This window comes from Theropithecus gelada, chromosome 5 (genome assembly GCF_003255815.1).
Source record: "Theropithecus gelada isolate Dixy chromosome 5, Tgel_1.0, whole genome shotgun sequence".
In the NCBI taxonomy this organism is placed as follows: domain Eukaryota; kingdom Metazoa; phylum Chordata; class Mammalia; order Primates; family Cercopithecidae; genus Theropithecus; species Theropithecus gelada.
This window is the reverse complement of record NC_037672.1, coordinates 57,115,778-57,133,939: the sequence shown is the minus strand read 5'-3', so window position 1 is coordinate 57,133,939 and position 18,162 is coordinate 57,115,778. Positions and strand designations below refer to the sequence as shown.

At 34.9% G+C, this 18,162-nt stretch overlaps 1 protein-coding gene across 1 annotated transcript in view; it reads right to left on the bottom strand.

Moving 5' to 3' along the window:
• The window catches only part of WDFY3 (WD repeat and FYVE domain containing 3), a 309,424-nt gene that overhangs the window by 83,273 nt on the left and 207,989 nt on the right, over positions 1 to 18,162 (bottom strand). The window contains exons 28-35 of the mRNA XM_025385326.1: positions 16,963 to 17,036; positions 16,718 to 16,879; positions 14,923 to 15,017; positions 8,950 to 9,070; positions 8,508 to 8,725; positions 3,420 to 3,655; positions 1,787 to 1,921; positions 213 to 392 (exon numbers count right to left, since the gene is read on the bottom strand). Of these exons, the coding sequence (XP_025241111.1) occupies positions 213 to 392; positions 1,787 to 1,921; positions 3,420 to 3,655; positions 8,508 to 8,725; positions 8,950 to 9,070; positions 14,923 to 15,017; positions 16,718 to 16,879; positions 16,963 to 17,036 (1,221 nt within the window). The remainder of the gene's footprint in view (positions 1 to 212; positions 393 to 1,786; positions 1,922 to 3,419; positions 3,656 to 8,507; positions 8,726 to 8,949; positions 9,071 to 14,922; positions 15,018 to 16,717; positions 16,880 to 16,962; positions 17,037 to 18,162) is intronic.

Sequence of the window (18,162 nt, the reverse complement as noted above, 5' to 3'; positions counted from 1 at the left end):
GAATGAGAAAAGGAAGTAGAGTTCACTGTGATTTTAGGAGAAAGCAGAAGGAAACTGTGGGGAGCTGGGGACACCAGACAATAATGCAAGAGGTGATGTATAAAGTTATGAAATTGTAACTTGTTCAGAAGCTTAAAAGATTGTCAAAAAAAATCTGCTAACCATTGAAACAGACTAATTCCAGTTCTGACATTTTCCTCCCCCTTTCCTACCATCTCTGAGTAAGGGCGAATATTGAAGGGGAAGACGGTGGCTGCTAGTGCACACAGGAAGTCAGGGCTCATCCACATGGAGGCAAGGTCTGGGACATTGTGATACAAATATCTGAAGAACTGCATCAGGGTCACAGGATATTCTCGGAGCCAAGATCCCTCTTCTTCTGATTGCCAAGGCTGTTATGGGGACATGAGAGGAAACACTATGTTAGAGTAATTGACACTGCTATAAATTATTTTAAAAATCCACTACTCAGTATTCTTATGAAACTGGATATATTGATGGTACAGAACTCTGTAAACCACACATATGAGCAAACACACACGCAAAGAAATTTAGAAACTAGCTTAAAAAAAATCCCCTTAGAAACTGATGGGATCATTGTCTAATCGTTGGATTACTCACAGGTCTGCTAACCATTATCAGTGGTTTTGATTATTCATTATTATTATCATGATTGTTGGTGGTACCAAAGTGGCTGTATTACCATCAATGTTGCCCCATCGTGCATCATGCTAGGAAGTTAGGAGTAAGATAAAAGGTGGGGAAATTACTTCACCTTTCTGAGCCTCACTCTTAAGCATTATGTAATACAACAATGATGATGATTAAAGAAAAACCATGAATACTGTATATCTGAACAATGTATATCTTCTGATATCTGCCCAGAGAGTATCTTTTAAAAAACTTTTCTTATGTTTTTGTAGTTGTTTATGAATAGGCACCAAAACAAGACTCCTAAAACATTCTAAATTAGTACATCTAATGGTAATGTTCTGTTCTTAGATGATACCACAATAGTTTTGACTGAAATTAGATGTGTCAGGTACATGTAATTCAAGGAGTCAAGTTAATGTTTCCTGTTACAACACAATCCTAAATTGTACAAACAAATCTGGTCATTATTCACTGTATTCCTGTCAGATCGATAGGAACATCAATTTTGTCTTTTACTCTTTCAATTCTTCATCTCTAAGTTAGACATAATTAGAGCAGAAGAAAAGCAAAAACAAAATCAAATGAAACTTGTATTGTTAACATTTCTGACATCTAAAAGAAAGTGACTTTAAAAGTTGAAATATTATGTCATATTATAATTGTAATAACATTCACTACAAATATATACTCATTACATATGTACTCATTATTATATATTCTATAATATTAATAATATAAGTTAATACTTATGAAACACTTATGTATCAGGCATGTTTATAAGTGCTTTATGTGTATACACTATCTTATTAATTCCTCACAAATACCCTAAGAGATGCATTCTATTATCGCTGGCATTTTAAACACCAGGAAACTGAGGCACATAACTGAGGATAACAGGTTGGAAGTACCAGAGGTGAGATTTTAACCCAGGTAGGGCTTCAGAGTCCATGGTCTTAACAACTACACAGTGTGTTCTTACATTAGACATAACTTTGTCTAACATTAAGAGTCTCAAGTTCCAGAGATCATGCAGTAAATAAGTAGTTATGTTACCAAAACATTCCTCTATTTACAAAAAAGTATCCCAGGCAGGAGGAACTCTCAATAGGCCTGGGTATCTGAGTGAACTTACTGAATTCAGCATGCTGCGGAGCATTCCCAATAATAAAAAAACAGCTTCTGTGCACACGTTATGGATAGAAGAGACCACAGTTCCGCTGGAGGCAGGAACTCCAAAGATAAATGTCCAGATGGAATCCAAGTCAAACTGCAGAGGTGAAAGTAAGCAAATATTAGCCACCACTAATTTTTCAGTAGAGACCCTCGTAAGTTCTAATAGTCTAAAATTTCTTTGAAACTAGTTTTTTGTTGTTTTTAAAAGTAACCAATGATATAGACATAAAGAACTAGTACCCTTTCATCCTACATTTTAAAACTCATTTTTATAGATATAAAAAAATTGAATACTATGTATTATTCTGCATCCTGCCTTAGGTACCTATGTTAAAAAACTGCTTTCTACTTTTTTCCTAAAGAATGTAAAAATAAAACACACGTTAATTAGCCAAGAGATAAAATTATAGAACCAATAAATTTAAGCAAGATCTTTTAAACAAAGCACATTAACTCACTTCTTTCCCATTCTCAGCAATATTTTAATTTTAGATTACTTACAGATAAGATCTGATAAAATAAAAATTGAGACTTATTAATAGCAGGTTTATAAATAAACTTTATGACTATGGTACCATGGATATTGAAAAACTGCATAACCAATACAACTGCGCTAAGCATGAATCTGTATCTTGATTTAATCTAAGGGCACAGACTCAAGTGTTTACACTTAAAAGATTTTGTCAACTACTAGAATTGATTTGAATAGCATTTGGCATTAGGATGGAAGCATAGTTGAATCTAAAAGCTAAATTCCTAAGTCTTTGCAGTACCACAAACATTAGCTATATATAGACATCTTTAATAGTCTTCAATTAGAAGTCAACTAAAGTCTTACTGTTTTCCTAATGTTGATAATATCTATCATTAAGTAATTGTTTTTCCCCAATCAGAATTTGCACTGAGAATCCTGTCACACCCACTCGAGGAGTGATATTTAATTTATGGTATATAAGCTACTCCTTTCATTTTTAATTCCGCAGAAATAAATCACATTAACAGGCTGGGCACAGTGGCTCATGCCTGTAATCCCAGCACTTTGGGAGGCTGAGGCAGGTGGATCACCTGAGGTCAGGAGTTCAAGACCAGCTAGGCCAACATGGTAAGACCCTCTCTCTACTAAAAATACAAAAATTAGCCCAGTGGGGTGGCGCCTGACTGTAGTTTCAGCTACTCAGGAGGCTGAGGTGGGAGAATCGCTTGAACCCGGGAGGTGAAATTTTCAGTCAGTCACGCCACTGCACTTCAGCCTGGGTGACAGAATAAGACTCTGTCTCACAAATAAAATAAAATAAAATAAAATAAAATAAATCATGTAACAAAAGAGTTCTTTAGATCACCATTAAATATCATACAGAGTCTTTATGCATATATAATATACAGAGTAATCATATAGGAAAAAAATGTAAATAGGGACAAAGGACTTTTGGGAAAATTTTCTGTGGTATTTTCAAATTTTTCTGTCCCAAATCAAACCTTAAATGTGGGGAAAGTGATGGAATTGACAGTTGGTTTTACAGTGATTATCCATTATCCTACGGTGATTCTTTGGAATACATAATTTCACGCGCCCCTTGCTAGATAATTCCTACCTGGCAACCCTGCTTACTCCGGCAGCTGATGACAGGCACACTGACCTGCAGGTTCTCAGGCAGCTCACTAACTGGCTGCTGCAGAAACAATGCCATGAGGAGAAAATAGAGGGCAGGGACATTAGTGTGTTTAGGAAGGAATGACTGAAGGACTGGAAAACCAGGAAAATGACAAGCATCTCGGTTAATCTCCCTGACTGTCGATCTCCCACCAGCACTTCTGCCCACATTGAATCCTAAGAGAAGAGGAAATATAACAGTAAGTGCAACATTAGCAACTGATAAACATGCTGCATTAACAAAGGAGAAAGCAATTCAGTATGTGTTAACATTTCTATCCAGAACATTCATATTACTATAGGCAATTAAGTATTCAATTGTTGAATTAATCTTCAGTCAAAAGTTTTACTTTACCATTTGTTTGACTTGAGCAAGCCTGTCTATTAGGATATAGGTTTTGAAACACAGTTGGGACAATAAGATACAAGGAGTTTGAAAATCCTTCTTAAGGTGCTATAAGTTCTACTTATTAAATGAAAGACCTCAGAGGAGCTCTAGTGTTCTTGGCCTGTAGTTCCCCAAGAAAAAAGTGAAATCCAAAATACAGCCAAAATTTAGAATGCTACAAAAATATAACTTAAAAATATCCTTGTTATAATACATTTTTATTTTTTTGAGACACAGTTTTGCTCTGTTGCCCAGGCTGGAGTGCAATGCCATGATCTTGGCTCACTAAATCTCCACCTCCTGGGTTCAAAGCAATCCTCCTGCCTCAGCCTCCTAGGTAGCTGGGACTACAAGCATGAGCTACCACCACCAGCTAATTTTTGTAACTTGTTATAACAATATATTTCATTTGTCCTGAAAATCATGAAAAACTAGCTAACCTTAAATTACCTATGAATTTAGAGATAAGACTAAATGAGTAAGTAAAACAATCTTTACTCACAACATCATCTGTAATCTGTTGGAAAGCTGCTGGGCAGTGGGATGGCAAATCCAAGCCTGTTGTGGCTGCAGCTATCCACTGGCTGAGCTTAACATCCGGAATTCCCTCTAGAAACCCAGCTTTTAAAGGAGATGGTCAGTTCTTACTAATATAGCTTATGGCAGCAGTGTTTCTATCAATCTTGTTTCCTCTGTTTTATAATGAAATTCAGGATACACCCTAAACATCTGGTTCACCCCACACCTAGGGAAGTACTCATTACACAGTGAATGTTGCTCAAATTTTCATCGGAAACTTTTGCGAATAGCAACCAATAGATGAAGAATTTATTTTGGTCTGAAGCAATTTGTATTTCAAATAGATATTTGCATTTGTTATTTATTCTTTAAGAGATGAGGGTTCACTCTGGAGGGTTCACGTTGGAGTACAGTGGCGTGATCGTAGCTCACTTAACCTCAAACTCCTGGACTCAAGGATCCTCCCGTCTCAGCCTCACCAGCAACTAGGACTACAGGGACATGCGACCATGCCTGGCTGATTAAAACATTTTTTTTTGTAGAGACAGGGTCTTGCTATGTTGCTCAGGCTAGTCTCAAACTCCTAGCTTCCGGTGATCCTCCCACCTTGGCCTCCCAAAGCGCTAAGATTACAGGCATGAGCAACTGCACTCAGCATAGATAGCCATATTTTTTTCAACTTCTTTTTTTCTGGAATGCTGCAAAGTACATATTACAACTACTGTTTTACATAATAAAGGAACATTTTATGTCTACGTTGCTTTTAAAATATTTTATCCTAACCAATTCCTCAGTGTGACATGAATTAACTTCCAAAGTATGCTCTTCTAATTAATAAAAAATTATATAGCAATTCAACAAGCTCTTTCCCATATCACTCCTTAATCACAATGAATATGTGAGGTAGAAATTACTATTATCATTTTTACAACAGAGAAAACATGATTTGTTCAAGTCACAATGTGGGCATAAGTGGCAGTACTATGCTATGAAAACGAATTTCTCCATTTTAGAGTCTGAAAATTATTATTTTCTTTGCCCTTATTAATGAAACTGCCACATTTCTGAAAGACTGCCTTAATTAGAAGATCGTGCTGATTTTTTTTATAGTAAATTCTAAATAAAATTATAAGAATAAATAATGTTTTGAGCTCTAAGAAATCAAAAGACATCTCAGCTACTCAGGAGGCTGAGATGGGAGGACTGCTTGAGCCCAGGAGTTTAAGTCTAGCCTGGACCACATAACAAGATCCAATCTCTAAAACATAAAAAAATTTTAAAAAATGAAAAAGAAAACCAAAAGACATGAAGTGGTATTTTATACATTAAATAGTAAAATAGATTTTGATTACACTGCAAGTTCTAAAAAAAAAAAACAAAACAACAAAAAAGACAAAACTGGCATTATCATTTTCCTCTCTGAAGTCTCACATTATTTTTCCCTATAATTGATCTTAAGGAATATTTAATATACTACGATTAAGCATTAATTTAGATACAAGTTTCAGCTACATGGAAGATTTTTATGGCAGCCATAAAAAAGAATGAGTTCATGTCCTTTGCAGGGACATGGACGAAGCTGGAAACCATCATCCTCAGCAAACTAACAGAGGAACAGAAAACCAAACACCGCATGTTCTCACTCATAAGTGGGAGTTGAAGACTGAGAACATATGGACACAGGGAGGTGAACATCACATACCGGGCCTGTCGTGGGGTGGGGGTTAAGGGGAGGGAGAGCATTAGGACAAATACCTAATGCATGTGGGGCTTAAAACTTAGATGACGGGTTGATAGGTGCAGCAAACCACCACGGCACATGTATACATATGTAACAAACCTGTGTGTTCTGCACATGTATCCCAGAACTTAAAGTAAAATAAAAAAATACATATTTTTATAAAGAAAAATTTGACAAAAACCAATAAATGTGAATAAAAAAGTAAAAAAAAAAAAAAAATAGGTTGCTATTCCGTCAAGGAGAAATAGAATCAAATGAGTTGATATATACACCTGTTTATATACACAAAAATGTGTATGTGTCAGATAGATATTCAGGGAAAATTAAGTTAAGCGGGGTCAAATTGAAATTAAATTTAAATTGAATACCTAGATTTCTTCTTTGAAATAGGAGCAGCATATGCATGCTCACGCAAGTACCAATGAAGGATCAAAAGATTCTAATGCATGAAATCAGGTAGGTCAGATACAGTGAAAGTGATGCAGGACAGAAAAAGCACAGGACTAAGAAGACAGATTCTTAGACAGTATTACTGCCTCGCAAACTAACCTTATGTAGTTAACAGTCTTAATTTCCTAATTAGAGAAATTAATCCTTACTTTATATTCATCAGGCTTATTTTCTAGAAAATAAAACTTATACGCGATAAAATATATGCCTGTCTCCAGAATCTTGAAGGACAAATGAGATTATATATGTGAAATAATTTTTCAAACCACAAAGTACTATTATAAATCTCAGGTGTGATTACTCCTGCTGCTGTTGGCCTTCCAAATAACCATTGCTGCCAGTTAGCATTTAAACCTTGCATATTCAACAGAACTCACGTTCAATTATGCCTTTCATTATTTATTCTCCAGTAGGTATTATTAAGGCCAATAAACGAAACTTCTTACTACCAAAGTATTCAAAACAATTATATCTGTAGATTAAATCCTTCCCCAGAGTTCATGTAAAATAGTGATATATTTTTGAGCACAAAAGTACCTATGATGATCATTTAAACTGTATATTATAAACCAGACAATTTTCTTTAGAAATCACTTCACAGTGACATGGAAATGATATTACTTTTCCTTTATCACATACGAAGTTTCTTCAGACCTTCTTCATATATGAAATAACAATACAATAGTACTATGTTGAAAGGTCTGTCTTCCTATGGCCGGGCACGGTGGCTGACACCTGTAATCCCAGCACTTTAGGAGGTGGAGGCGGGTAGATCACGAGGTCAGGAGATCGAGACCATCCTGGCTAACACGGTGAAACCCTGTCTCTACTAAAAAAAAAAAAAATAGCTGGGCGTCGTGGCAGGTGCCTATAGTCCCAGCTACTCGGGAGGCTGAGGCAGAAGAATGGCATGAATCCAGGAGGTGGAGCTTGCAGTGAGCCAAGATTGCACCACTGCACTCCAGCCTGGGTGACAGAGCGAGACTCCGTCTCAAAAAAAAAAAAAAAAAAAGATCTGTCTCCTATCATTCGCTTTCATGTTTGAATTAGTAGTACAGACAGCACCTAGACACTGATACTTAAACTTGTTTTCTATAAATAAATTACATATTAAATTCTAATCCCTATTTTTCCCATTGGACCAAGGTAAACAGATATTCTCAATATAAGCTTCTTAAGATCAGACATACAACAATTAGACACGATTTACAAGGTAATGTTACATGACAAATGTATATCTAAAATTATTTAAGAACGGAATGACTTTGCCTTTCAATAAAAACACTACCTTCAAATATATATTTTCCAAAGTAATATTACTAATATGAATGGAAACACATGAGTTCAAATAAATCTAGCATAGGAAACTGCAATTTTCTAACATTAGGTAAATGCTCAGTTATAGGGTGAAAATAGCTATGGTACTAGTGAGCTTACATCCTTGTGTGGCAATATAACATAAATGTTAAAAGCATAGACTTTGGAACTGAGTAAAATGAATTTGGGTTTCTAATCTGTAAAATAGATATGATAGTATTTGTACCTCACAGAGTGATGAAATGTTATTACCTGGCAAATGTTTAGGAACTGGCAGACAGTAAGTACTCAAAATAAATATTTATTATTATTATTAATTTAGTTCTACTGATAATTTGCTAATTATTTACTTACAGATCAGTAAGGCCTATATTACAAAAAGATCCTGAGGAATTCCCTGAGTTTTCAAATCTTAGTGTCTTATCTGTCTTCAGTTTGATTTGCCACTTAAAAGGCCTAATTTGAAATCTTCTAAGATCTTCATTCTATCATTAATTAAAATTAATATCTCCTTAATGGTGATCAAACTGCAGAGGATAAGTTTACACAAAATTTAAAAATAAAACAAAACACACCAGCTCATTTCCAAGCAGCTTACTAGAAAAGTCTCATACCTAATACAGTTCCGATCTTATTAGTTAAGACAGAATCTGTCTGTTCAAGCCATCCTCCACCACTGAGTCCTTCTTTAAACTTGATGAGAATAGACTGATTACTTAGTAGGACAACAAGAATCCTCATGGCTGCTGTAACTGTGGTGGAATGTAAGTGTTCCTCCATAAACATCATGATCCAGTCAAAACCCAGTGTCTTCACCAGTTCTTCACAAGCTCTATTCAAAGACAGATGGATTTAAAAAACAAAAAACAAAATTACTTTCAGAAATTAGGATTTCCAATCAAAAAGGAAAAAGAAGACTGAGTTTCATTCTTGAGATACTATAAACTTCAGGGTTAAAAAAATCTATTTAAAGTCAATGGCAATTCCTTCTTTTGCCTAACATGAATTAACTAATAGTAGCAACTGGTATAATAACTTTTAAAAATATTTACTTACTGCAAATTAATGCTTGTCTTTTCTTTAGATGTATAAATTAGTTTTAGCAAGATATCCAGAAGTCTGTTCCTCAAAAGTATAAGATTAGCAGATACAAGACCTCCAAACTCCTCTTCAGTTCCTTAAATAAAAATAAATACATTAAATCTCCCTAGTAGACAAGCTAAAAGAAAATATACAACATAGATCTTGGAAAGTTTACTGAAAAATCTATCTTTTAGAAAACATTTTCTCCAGGACTGCTTTTCACCAACATGGACAAGAAAAAGGGTCAGTTAAATATTTCTCTTTAGAACTCTGAAAATTGTTCATTTACATTTGACATTTCCTAAACTAGTGATAATAAGGCTGTGAGATCTTTTTTACGTTACATTAATATTCCCCTTGACTTCTCAATAGGGGGAAAGTCATCAAATGAGGACCATGTGAATAAAAATAATCATCACTACTGACTCTCAACCTCTCAAATCCTTAAATTTTAGTTTCTTTTTTGAAAGATACAGTTAAATCTACCAGATTTAAAAATTGAAAATAGAAAGCAAAGACTTATTCAGTAAATGTAATAACATAAAGAAAAGTTAGAATTAAATAGCACAGAAGAAAGGCAAAGGCACACAAACACATAAAAGAGAAATTAGAAAAGAGAGGAAGTAATGGAGCTCAGACGTTCTCAGATAGTACTGCAAGTACACAGAATTGGGCACCGACAACCCAGCATTCTAGGCCCAGCTCTACTCCAGCAGAGCTATGTGTTACTGAGTCACAGACCTCACAGAGGCACACCTTTTAATGCACTTTGCAGATACTGACTTTCTTATAAATTAAAGGGTTGTGGCAACTATACATACAGAGAGTCCAATCAGGCCTTTTTTTTTCAAAAGCATGTGCTTACTTCATGTCTCTGTCTTATTTTGGTAATTCTTACAATGTTTCAAACTTTTTCATTATTATAATATCTGTTACAGTGATCTGTGATCTTTGACGTTACTATCATAATTGTTTACAAGTGCCACAAACTGTACTCTTATAACAGTGAACTTAATTGAAAAAAATGCGCTTTTGACAGCTTCGACTGGTCATTTCCCCGTCTCATTATTCTCAGGCTTCCCTATTCCCTGAGACATAATAGTATTGAAATTAGACTAATTAATAACCCTACAATGGCACCTAGATGTTCAAGTGAAAGGAAGAGTCACGTATCTCTCACTTTAAATCAAAAGCAAGAAATGATTAAGTTCAGAGAGGAAGGTATGTTGAAAGATGACACAAGCCCAAAGCTGGCCTCTTGTGCTAAAAAGTTAGCTAAGTTGTGAATACAAATAAAATTCTTGAAGAAAACTGAAAGTGCTACTCCAATGAACACACGATGATCAAAAAAAAAAAAAAAAAAAAAAGTGAAACAGCCTATTGCTGATAGAAAGTTTTACTGCTCTAGATAGAAGACTAAATCATCTACAACAGTCCCTTAAGCTAAAACATAATCCTGAGCAAAGCCTGAACTCTCTTCAACTCTATGAAGGCTGAGAAAGCTGAGAAAGCTGCAGAAGCAAAGTTGGGGGCCAGATGCACTGGCTCATGACTGCAACAAAACATTAGGGAGGCTGAGGTGGGAGAATTGCTTGAGTCCAGGAGTTTGAGACCAACCTGGGCAACACAGTTGGACCCCGTCTCTAAAAAAATGAAGAAATGAACTGGGCATGCTAGCACACACCTATAGTCCCAGGTACTCAAAAGGCTGATGTGTGAGGATCGCTGGAGCCCAGGAGGTCGAGGCTGCAGTTAGCCATGATTGTGCCACTGCACTCCAGCATGGGTGACAAAGTGAGACCCTGTCTCAAAAACAGACAAAAAGAAAAGCTGGAACTAGAAGAGGCTGGTTCATGAGGTTTAAGGAAAGAAGCCATCTCCCTAACAAATGTGAAAGATGAAGCAGCAAGTGCTGATATAGAAGTTGCAGCAAGTTATACAGAAGATCTAGTAAGATAATTAATGAACATGACTACACTAAACAGCAGATTTCTCCAACAGACTTCTCAACAGATTTTTTTCCAACAGCTGCCTATTGGAAGAAGATGCCATGTAGGACTTTCATAGCTAAAGGGGAGAAGTCAATGTCTGGCTTTAAAGCTCCAAAGAACAGAGCTGACTCTCTTGTTAGAGGCTAACGCAGCTGGTGACTTTAAGTGGAAGCCAATGCTCATTCATCATCTTGAAAATCCTAGGGCCCTAAGAATAAAGCTCAGTCTACTCTGCCTGTGCTCGCTAAATGAAATAAGAGAGTCTGGATGACAGCACATCTGCTTACAGTATGGTTTACCGAATATTTTAAGCCCACTGTTCAGACCTACTGCTCAGAAATAAAGGTTTCTTTCAAAATACTACCAGCTCATTGACAATGCACCTAGCTATCCAAGAGCTCTGATGGAGATGCACAAAAAAGTTAATGTTGCTTTCATGCCTGCTAATACAACATCCATTCTGCAGCCCATGAATCAAGCAGTAATTTTGACTTCAAATTAACTTCAAAGTTTTATTATTTAAGAAATACATTTCTTAAGGCTATAGCTGCCATAGACAGTGATTTATCTGATGGATCTGGGCAAAGTAAAGTAAATCTTTTGGATAAAATTCACCCATTTAGATGCCATTAAGAATATTCATGATTCATGGGAAGAGGTCAAAATATAAACATTAACAGGAGTTTGGAAGAAGTTGATTCCAACCCTTATGAATGACTTTGAGGGGTTCAATACTTCAGTGGAAGAAGTAACTGCAGATGTGGTAGAAACAGCAAGAGAATTAGAATAAGATGTGAAGCCTAAAGATGTGACTGAATTACTGCAATCTCATGATATAACTTTAACAGATGAGGAGCTGCTTCTTACAGATGAGCAAAGAAAGTGATTTCTTGAGATGGAAATCTACTTCTGGTCAAAATGCTTTGAACATTGTTCAAATAACAACAAATGATTTACAATAGTACATAAACTTAATTGATATACCAGTGACAGTTTTTGAAAGGATTGACTCCCATTTTTAAAGAAGTTCTACCATAGGTAAAATGCCATCAAACAGTACTGCATGCTACACAGAAAACTTTTGTGAAAGGAACAGTCCATTGTTATAACAAACTATATTGTCCTTTTTTGCTTTTATTATTATTTTTAATTGACATATAATTGTATATATTCATGGGGAACAGTATGATATTTCAATACATGTGTACCATGTGTAATGACCAAAGCAGAATAATTAGCATATCCATCACCTGAAACCATTGTTGTCTTATTTTAAGAAATTGCCTCAGCCACCTCAACCTTCAGCAACCACCACCCTGGTCAATCAGCAGCCAACAATATCCAGACATCACCCTCCATCAGCAAAAATTACAATTTGCTGAAGGCTCAGATGATTGTTAGCATTTTTTAGCAATAAAAAACTTTTAAATTGAGTTATATACATTTTTTTAAGACACAATGCTACTGCACATATAGTAGACTACAGTATAGTGTAAACATAACTTTTACAGCACTGGGAAACCAAAAAATTTATGTGACTCACATTATTGTGATGTTAGCTTCATTTGCAGTGGTGTGGAACTAAACCTGCAATATTTCTGAGGTATTCCTGTACTTTCCTTCTTTCTAGAACTAAGGTTCAGGCTAAAGTTTCAGGGTTATATACTTCTACTTGTTTGGGGCAATGTACCTTTAAACTGTCCTTTAAAATGCTAACTTAGTACCTTAATCATTATGGGTACTTCAAGCTACCAAAAAGAACCCAAGATCCTCCCTCTTCTAAGAAGACAGAGACTAGTAATTGCCTTATCAAAAGAATATCACAAAACTTACATTACTCTAAGAGCTACTTCCTTTAAATTTTTCTACAATAAAGTAATAATCTAGCCAGAAATTAAAAATTTTATCTTTTATGTCTCCTTTTCTTACTGCCAGTTTTCATTTTTTAGAACATTATATTATACTCAATAAAGTCTTCAGTGCATATCAAATAAATAATAAATGTCACATACTAATAAGACTAGCAATTTGCTTCTGACTTTATTATTTCAAATGACAATAAGCTGATGATAATATCAGTCTAATCAACTTGGCATATCGAAAGAAAAATTTACTAATTTATACATCCCTACTTCAATGTTTTATATGAAAGAAAAATTTACAACACTACTATGGTTACTGAATTCAATGGACAACAAATAAATATGGAAACCAGAGAAATATTTTTCCCACTTTTTTTTTGTCTGTTTTTGGAGACAGAATCTCACTCTGTCACCCAAGTGCAGTGACACAATTACAGTTCACTACAGTCTCAACCTCCTCAGGCTCAAGTGATCCTCCTACTGCGGCCTTCTGAGTAGCTGGGTCTACAGATGCACACCAACATGCCTGGTTAATTTTTGTATTTTTTGTAGAGACGGAGCTTTGCCATGTTGCCCAGGCTGGTCTTGAATTCCTAGACTCAAGCAATTTACCTGCTTCAGCCTCCCAAAGTGTTGGGATTACAGGTGTGAGTCACCACGTTCAGCCCACATATTTTGTATACTTGAAATAAATTCCTTACATATTTCAGCAATATTTAAAGTACTTTCACTACCTAACCATAATTAGTCAGCCTATATTAATTTAGAACTTAGAAATAATCTTTGTATTTGGTAGGAAAATGTAGTAGTTAAAAGCTTAGAATGCTGGTTTGGACTACCTGAGTTCCCATATAGTCAATGGTATGATATTGGATAAGTTTCTTTTACTTGTATCTTTTTGGGCTGCAGTTTCCTCCCTTTTATAATTGGAATAATAGTACCTATTTCATACAGTTATTACAAAATTATATAGAGCACTTAGTAAGTATTCAATAAGTGTTATTCACTGATCTGATCTTTATACTTCTCATCCACTGCTAATTTGCTTCATCAGAGAAATATCAACATCATTCTAAATGAATTGGCAGTAGGTAACAGTCAGGGGTCCTGAACCTGTCACTAACATACTGTGTGATTTGCAGCAAGTCACTTAGTTTTTCAAATCTCTCCATCTCTCCTTTGAAAACTGTAATCACACCACTTTCTCTTACTCATGAAGCACAGGAGAGGCTGTGCTCGGGAAGGACAGACAACATGGAGAACCCCTTTCGGAGGAAGTGATACAACAACAGTTCCTCTCTACCTTCCAGGTGGATAGGGTGGTATGGATTTAAATGAAATAATCTATATGATATGATTTGGGAATAATGTAATAGGGTAATAATGTAAATAAGGCTGAACAAATATAAGATTCTGAGAATTTAATTCCAGAGGTCAACCTAAAAAAAGGTCCTTTCAATGCATTCCAAGCAACTCTCCTGTCCTAGCACATACAACAGGAAAAACATATGGGAACAGAGTGGGGAATATATATATACTAAATGAGGAAAGGTTTCCAAAATACGTGCTTGTCATGGACCCAGGAACTTACAACTTATGAAATTATTTTTATATTATACTTACATAAAATGATTCTAGTAAAATGTTTTTTTCTCAGTGACTACTAAATATTTAACAGGGAAGTGAAAATAACAGTAATATAGATATATGGATATAATTTAGTTTAACAAGTATCATGTTTCTGAAGAGATATACACACATTAAAAAAATCAAACAATGTTCAAATTACACAGGAAGAATTTGCTATTTAAAGAAACATTGCTATGAATACTCTAAAAATAGGAAACATTTTATTTTTAAAGTGAAATTCACACCCTATTAAATTTTGTAGGTAATACTGTAATACTGCATATTGTATAGGCTTGATATAAGACAAATACATCAGAGAAAGGCCAAAAAATATAACGTAATGAGAAAAGTTATACATATATTATATATAATCACATATAATTCAGGTCTAATTTGGGCCAGAAGAAAAAAAGACATAATATTTAGTTGACCACTATCTTCTCCAAGCTCCAGAATCAACTTACCAGTGTCAAGCTTCTCTTCATTATTTATTTCCATTACTACAAATTTCTCACAAACTGCAAAGGTTGGCAAAGTAGAAGAAATAAACTGGCCAAATCTTTAAACAAAGGAAAACAAGATTATGGATTTTCTTTTTCCTCTTCCCAAAACAACAAAGTACAAAGAAACAAAATACAAAGAAATAAGCCAAAATAGGACTTCTTATCTTAACTAGCCTTTTAAGGACCATTAGGTGATAATATTTAGTTTGCTTCCTCTTGGACCATCCCAAGTAACATTGCATAAAATAATGCTTTTAAAATATGGGGAAAATACAGTTCTTCAAAATATGAATTCTTTAATGCACTAACGTGCAAATGGTTTCAAAAACCAAACAACATGATCCATATTCGAATGTCCTAACATTAAGTGGATGGATCCACTGTAGCCTAGTGGTTAAGAACTTGGGTTTACATATATGATCAAATTCCTGGAGTAGGGGGAACAGGAGAAGAAAAAACACCCTGGCTATATCACACTCTAATTATGTGGGCTTTGTTTCTTCATTTATAAAGTAGGAAAAAAAACAAAAACTTTTACAGGTTTAGGTAATAATTTCAGCAAAGTGACTATTACAATGCTAGGAATACATTCTTGACATAATGATAATTATAATTCTCCAAAATAATTCTTAAGCTGAAGTTTTAAATCTGCCACCAGGTTTTTTTGTTTGTTTGTTTGAGACGGAGTCTCACTCTTGTCGCCCAGGCTAGAGTGCAGTGGCGCCATCTTGGCTCACTGCAACCTCCGCCTCTCGGGTTCAAGTGATTCTCCTACCTCAGCTTCCCGAGTAGCTGGGATTACAGGTGCCCACCACCACGCCTGGCTAATTGTTCATATTTTCAGTAGAGATGGGGTTTCACCATGTTGTTCAGGATGGTCTTGAACTTCTGACCTCATGATCCGCCCACCTCGGCCTCCCAAAGTGCTGGGATTATAGGCATGAGCCACCACGCCTGCCCCACCAGGTTTAAAAATATGTTTTGAAGGCAAATTAACACAAAAGTGAGTGATTTACAAACTATACAGATTAGAGGTTAGTCTATGAGAATAACTGAATAAATGAGTGTGATTTTACCTGAGATACTTGGTAGATCACATGAACAGTAGTGACCAAGTCCAGTTTAAGCAATTCTCTACTTGAAAAATATTCAATTGTGCAGTTTGTTTTTCTTGTTTTCTTTCTATAATCCCCAAATTTTCCAAAATGGGGATTATCATGTGAACATAAGAACACTTCTACAGACATGCCATCAATATGCCTTAAACCACATTTTGCATTGTCTGCAAAATAATACTTATATCATATTAAAAAGTGTGGATATGCAACAGATTTAAAATACCATAATCTGTTTGAATGAAAGAGAATAAAAAATAGAGGTGGCACACCCACTATTTTGGAGTGTGTATGTATGCTTGTGCACATACACTTAAAAATTAGCAGGGCTTGGGAAATAGGATTGAATTCCAAGAATTCCTGGACTGAATACATTATATCCAGGCCAATTTCACTGGGCTAATTCCTATATCTTTTCTCACCAATATTCTATTATTCACTAGTGGCAACAATTAGCTTTGCTCCATCAAAGCAAGACATTGTCTCACTCATGTTTTCCATGCGTCATACATATTTTGAATAGTATTAATATTACAGGTGTTATTACACAGTCATAAAAACCAACTACATTCATCTCACCCCTCTTAACCTGATTGGTACTTTTAGTTAATAAAAAGACAAAGACAAAGAAGATTTCCTACCTGAGCAGATCATTGCTGTTGGGAAAACCTTGCAGTAAGAAGCTCAGCACATTACTAATAGCAGCAATAGTAGGCTGGGATAAAGACATGTCTCGAAGAGTCAGGAGCAGCTTTGGGATTAACTGGAATTCTCTCATTAATTTGGCATTCTTTGAAGCTTCACTGTAAGAGAAAGAAGATTGTATACACTGTACTATCCCCTTTTCTATAGCTGAATAACTAACTACATGAGTATTAATTAATACCTGGACTCTGTGAGTAGTTCAATAAAGTGTTCAAATAAGGAAAGATGAAGTTCATATGGTGCATGGAGCCAGACCTATAAAAAATAAAAACAGTAGTATATTTAAGGTTAAAAAAAATGCCCAAATGCCAAACCAACAAACAATACAGCACATGGAACTTATTTCACTTTTATAATTATGATTTTATAAAGCTCTATAAAACCACTTATATAAATTGGCCAAAAAAATGACCAAAATGATGAAATTATCACACTTTTACAAAGCTATTACAAATATCCTCCATATGCTAAAGAGTGTAATGAAAAACATGAACATGATAAGGAGCCAAATGAAAGACAACCAAAGCCCCCAAACAAACCTCTAGACATGACAAATAAAATAGTTAAAATGAAAAATATACTGGATGGCATTAACAGCAGATGAGATACTTCGGAAAAACAATTTAATAACCTTGAAAACATAACAACGGAAATTATTCAGAATGAAGCATAAGAAAAAAATACTAAAGAGAAATACCAGATTTAGTGTATGAGTGATTCGAGACAGTTTCAAGCAATCTAAGATACGTGTAATTGGTGTCCAGAAAAGGGAAGGGAGTGGCAGGAAAAATCATTGAAGAAATAATGGCTAAAAAATTCAAATGTGATGAAAATGACAAACTCACAAATCAATAAACCCAAGCAGAAGAAACATAAAGTGGACAAAGGGGATAATGAAATGAATGACATCTTTAACGTGTGAAAACAATAAAAACAGTCAACTAGAATTCTATTCCATGCAAAAATGTCCTTCAAAAAGGAAGAAAGAAATGGAAGACTTTTCCAGATGACGGAATTCACTGCCAATATTTCTGTAATACAGAAATGTTAAAAAAGTATCTCCAGGCAGAAAAATTACACAAGATGGAAATTTAGATTTACGCAATGGAATAAAAAAGCTATAAATACTATATATGTAGTCAAATAGAAAATAATTGTAAAATGTCTTTTGAAAAAAATTCATCATTTAAAGCAAAAATAATACAAACTATTGTAGGGATTATAAATATATAGAAGTAAATGTATACAACAATAGCATAAAAATGGAAAGGGAGAAATGAAAGTCTCTTATTGCAAAGTATTTATAAGGTATAATATTCTTTAAAGATAGACTGAACTTTTAGATGCACACAATAAATTCTAAAACAATCACAAAAAATTG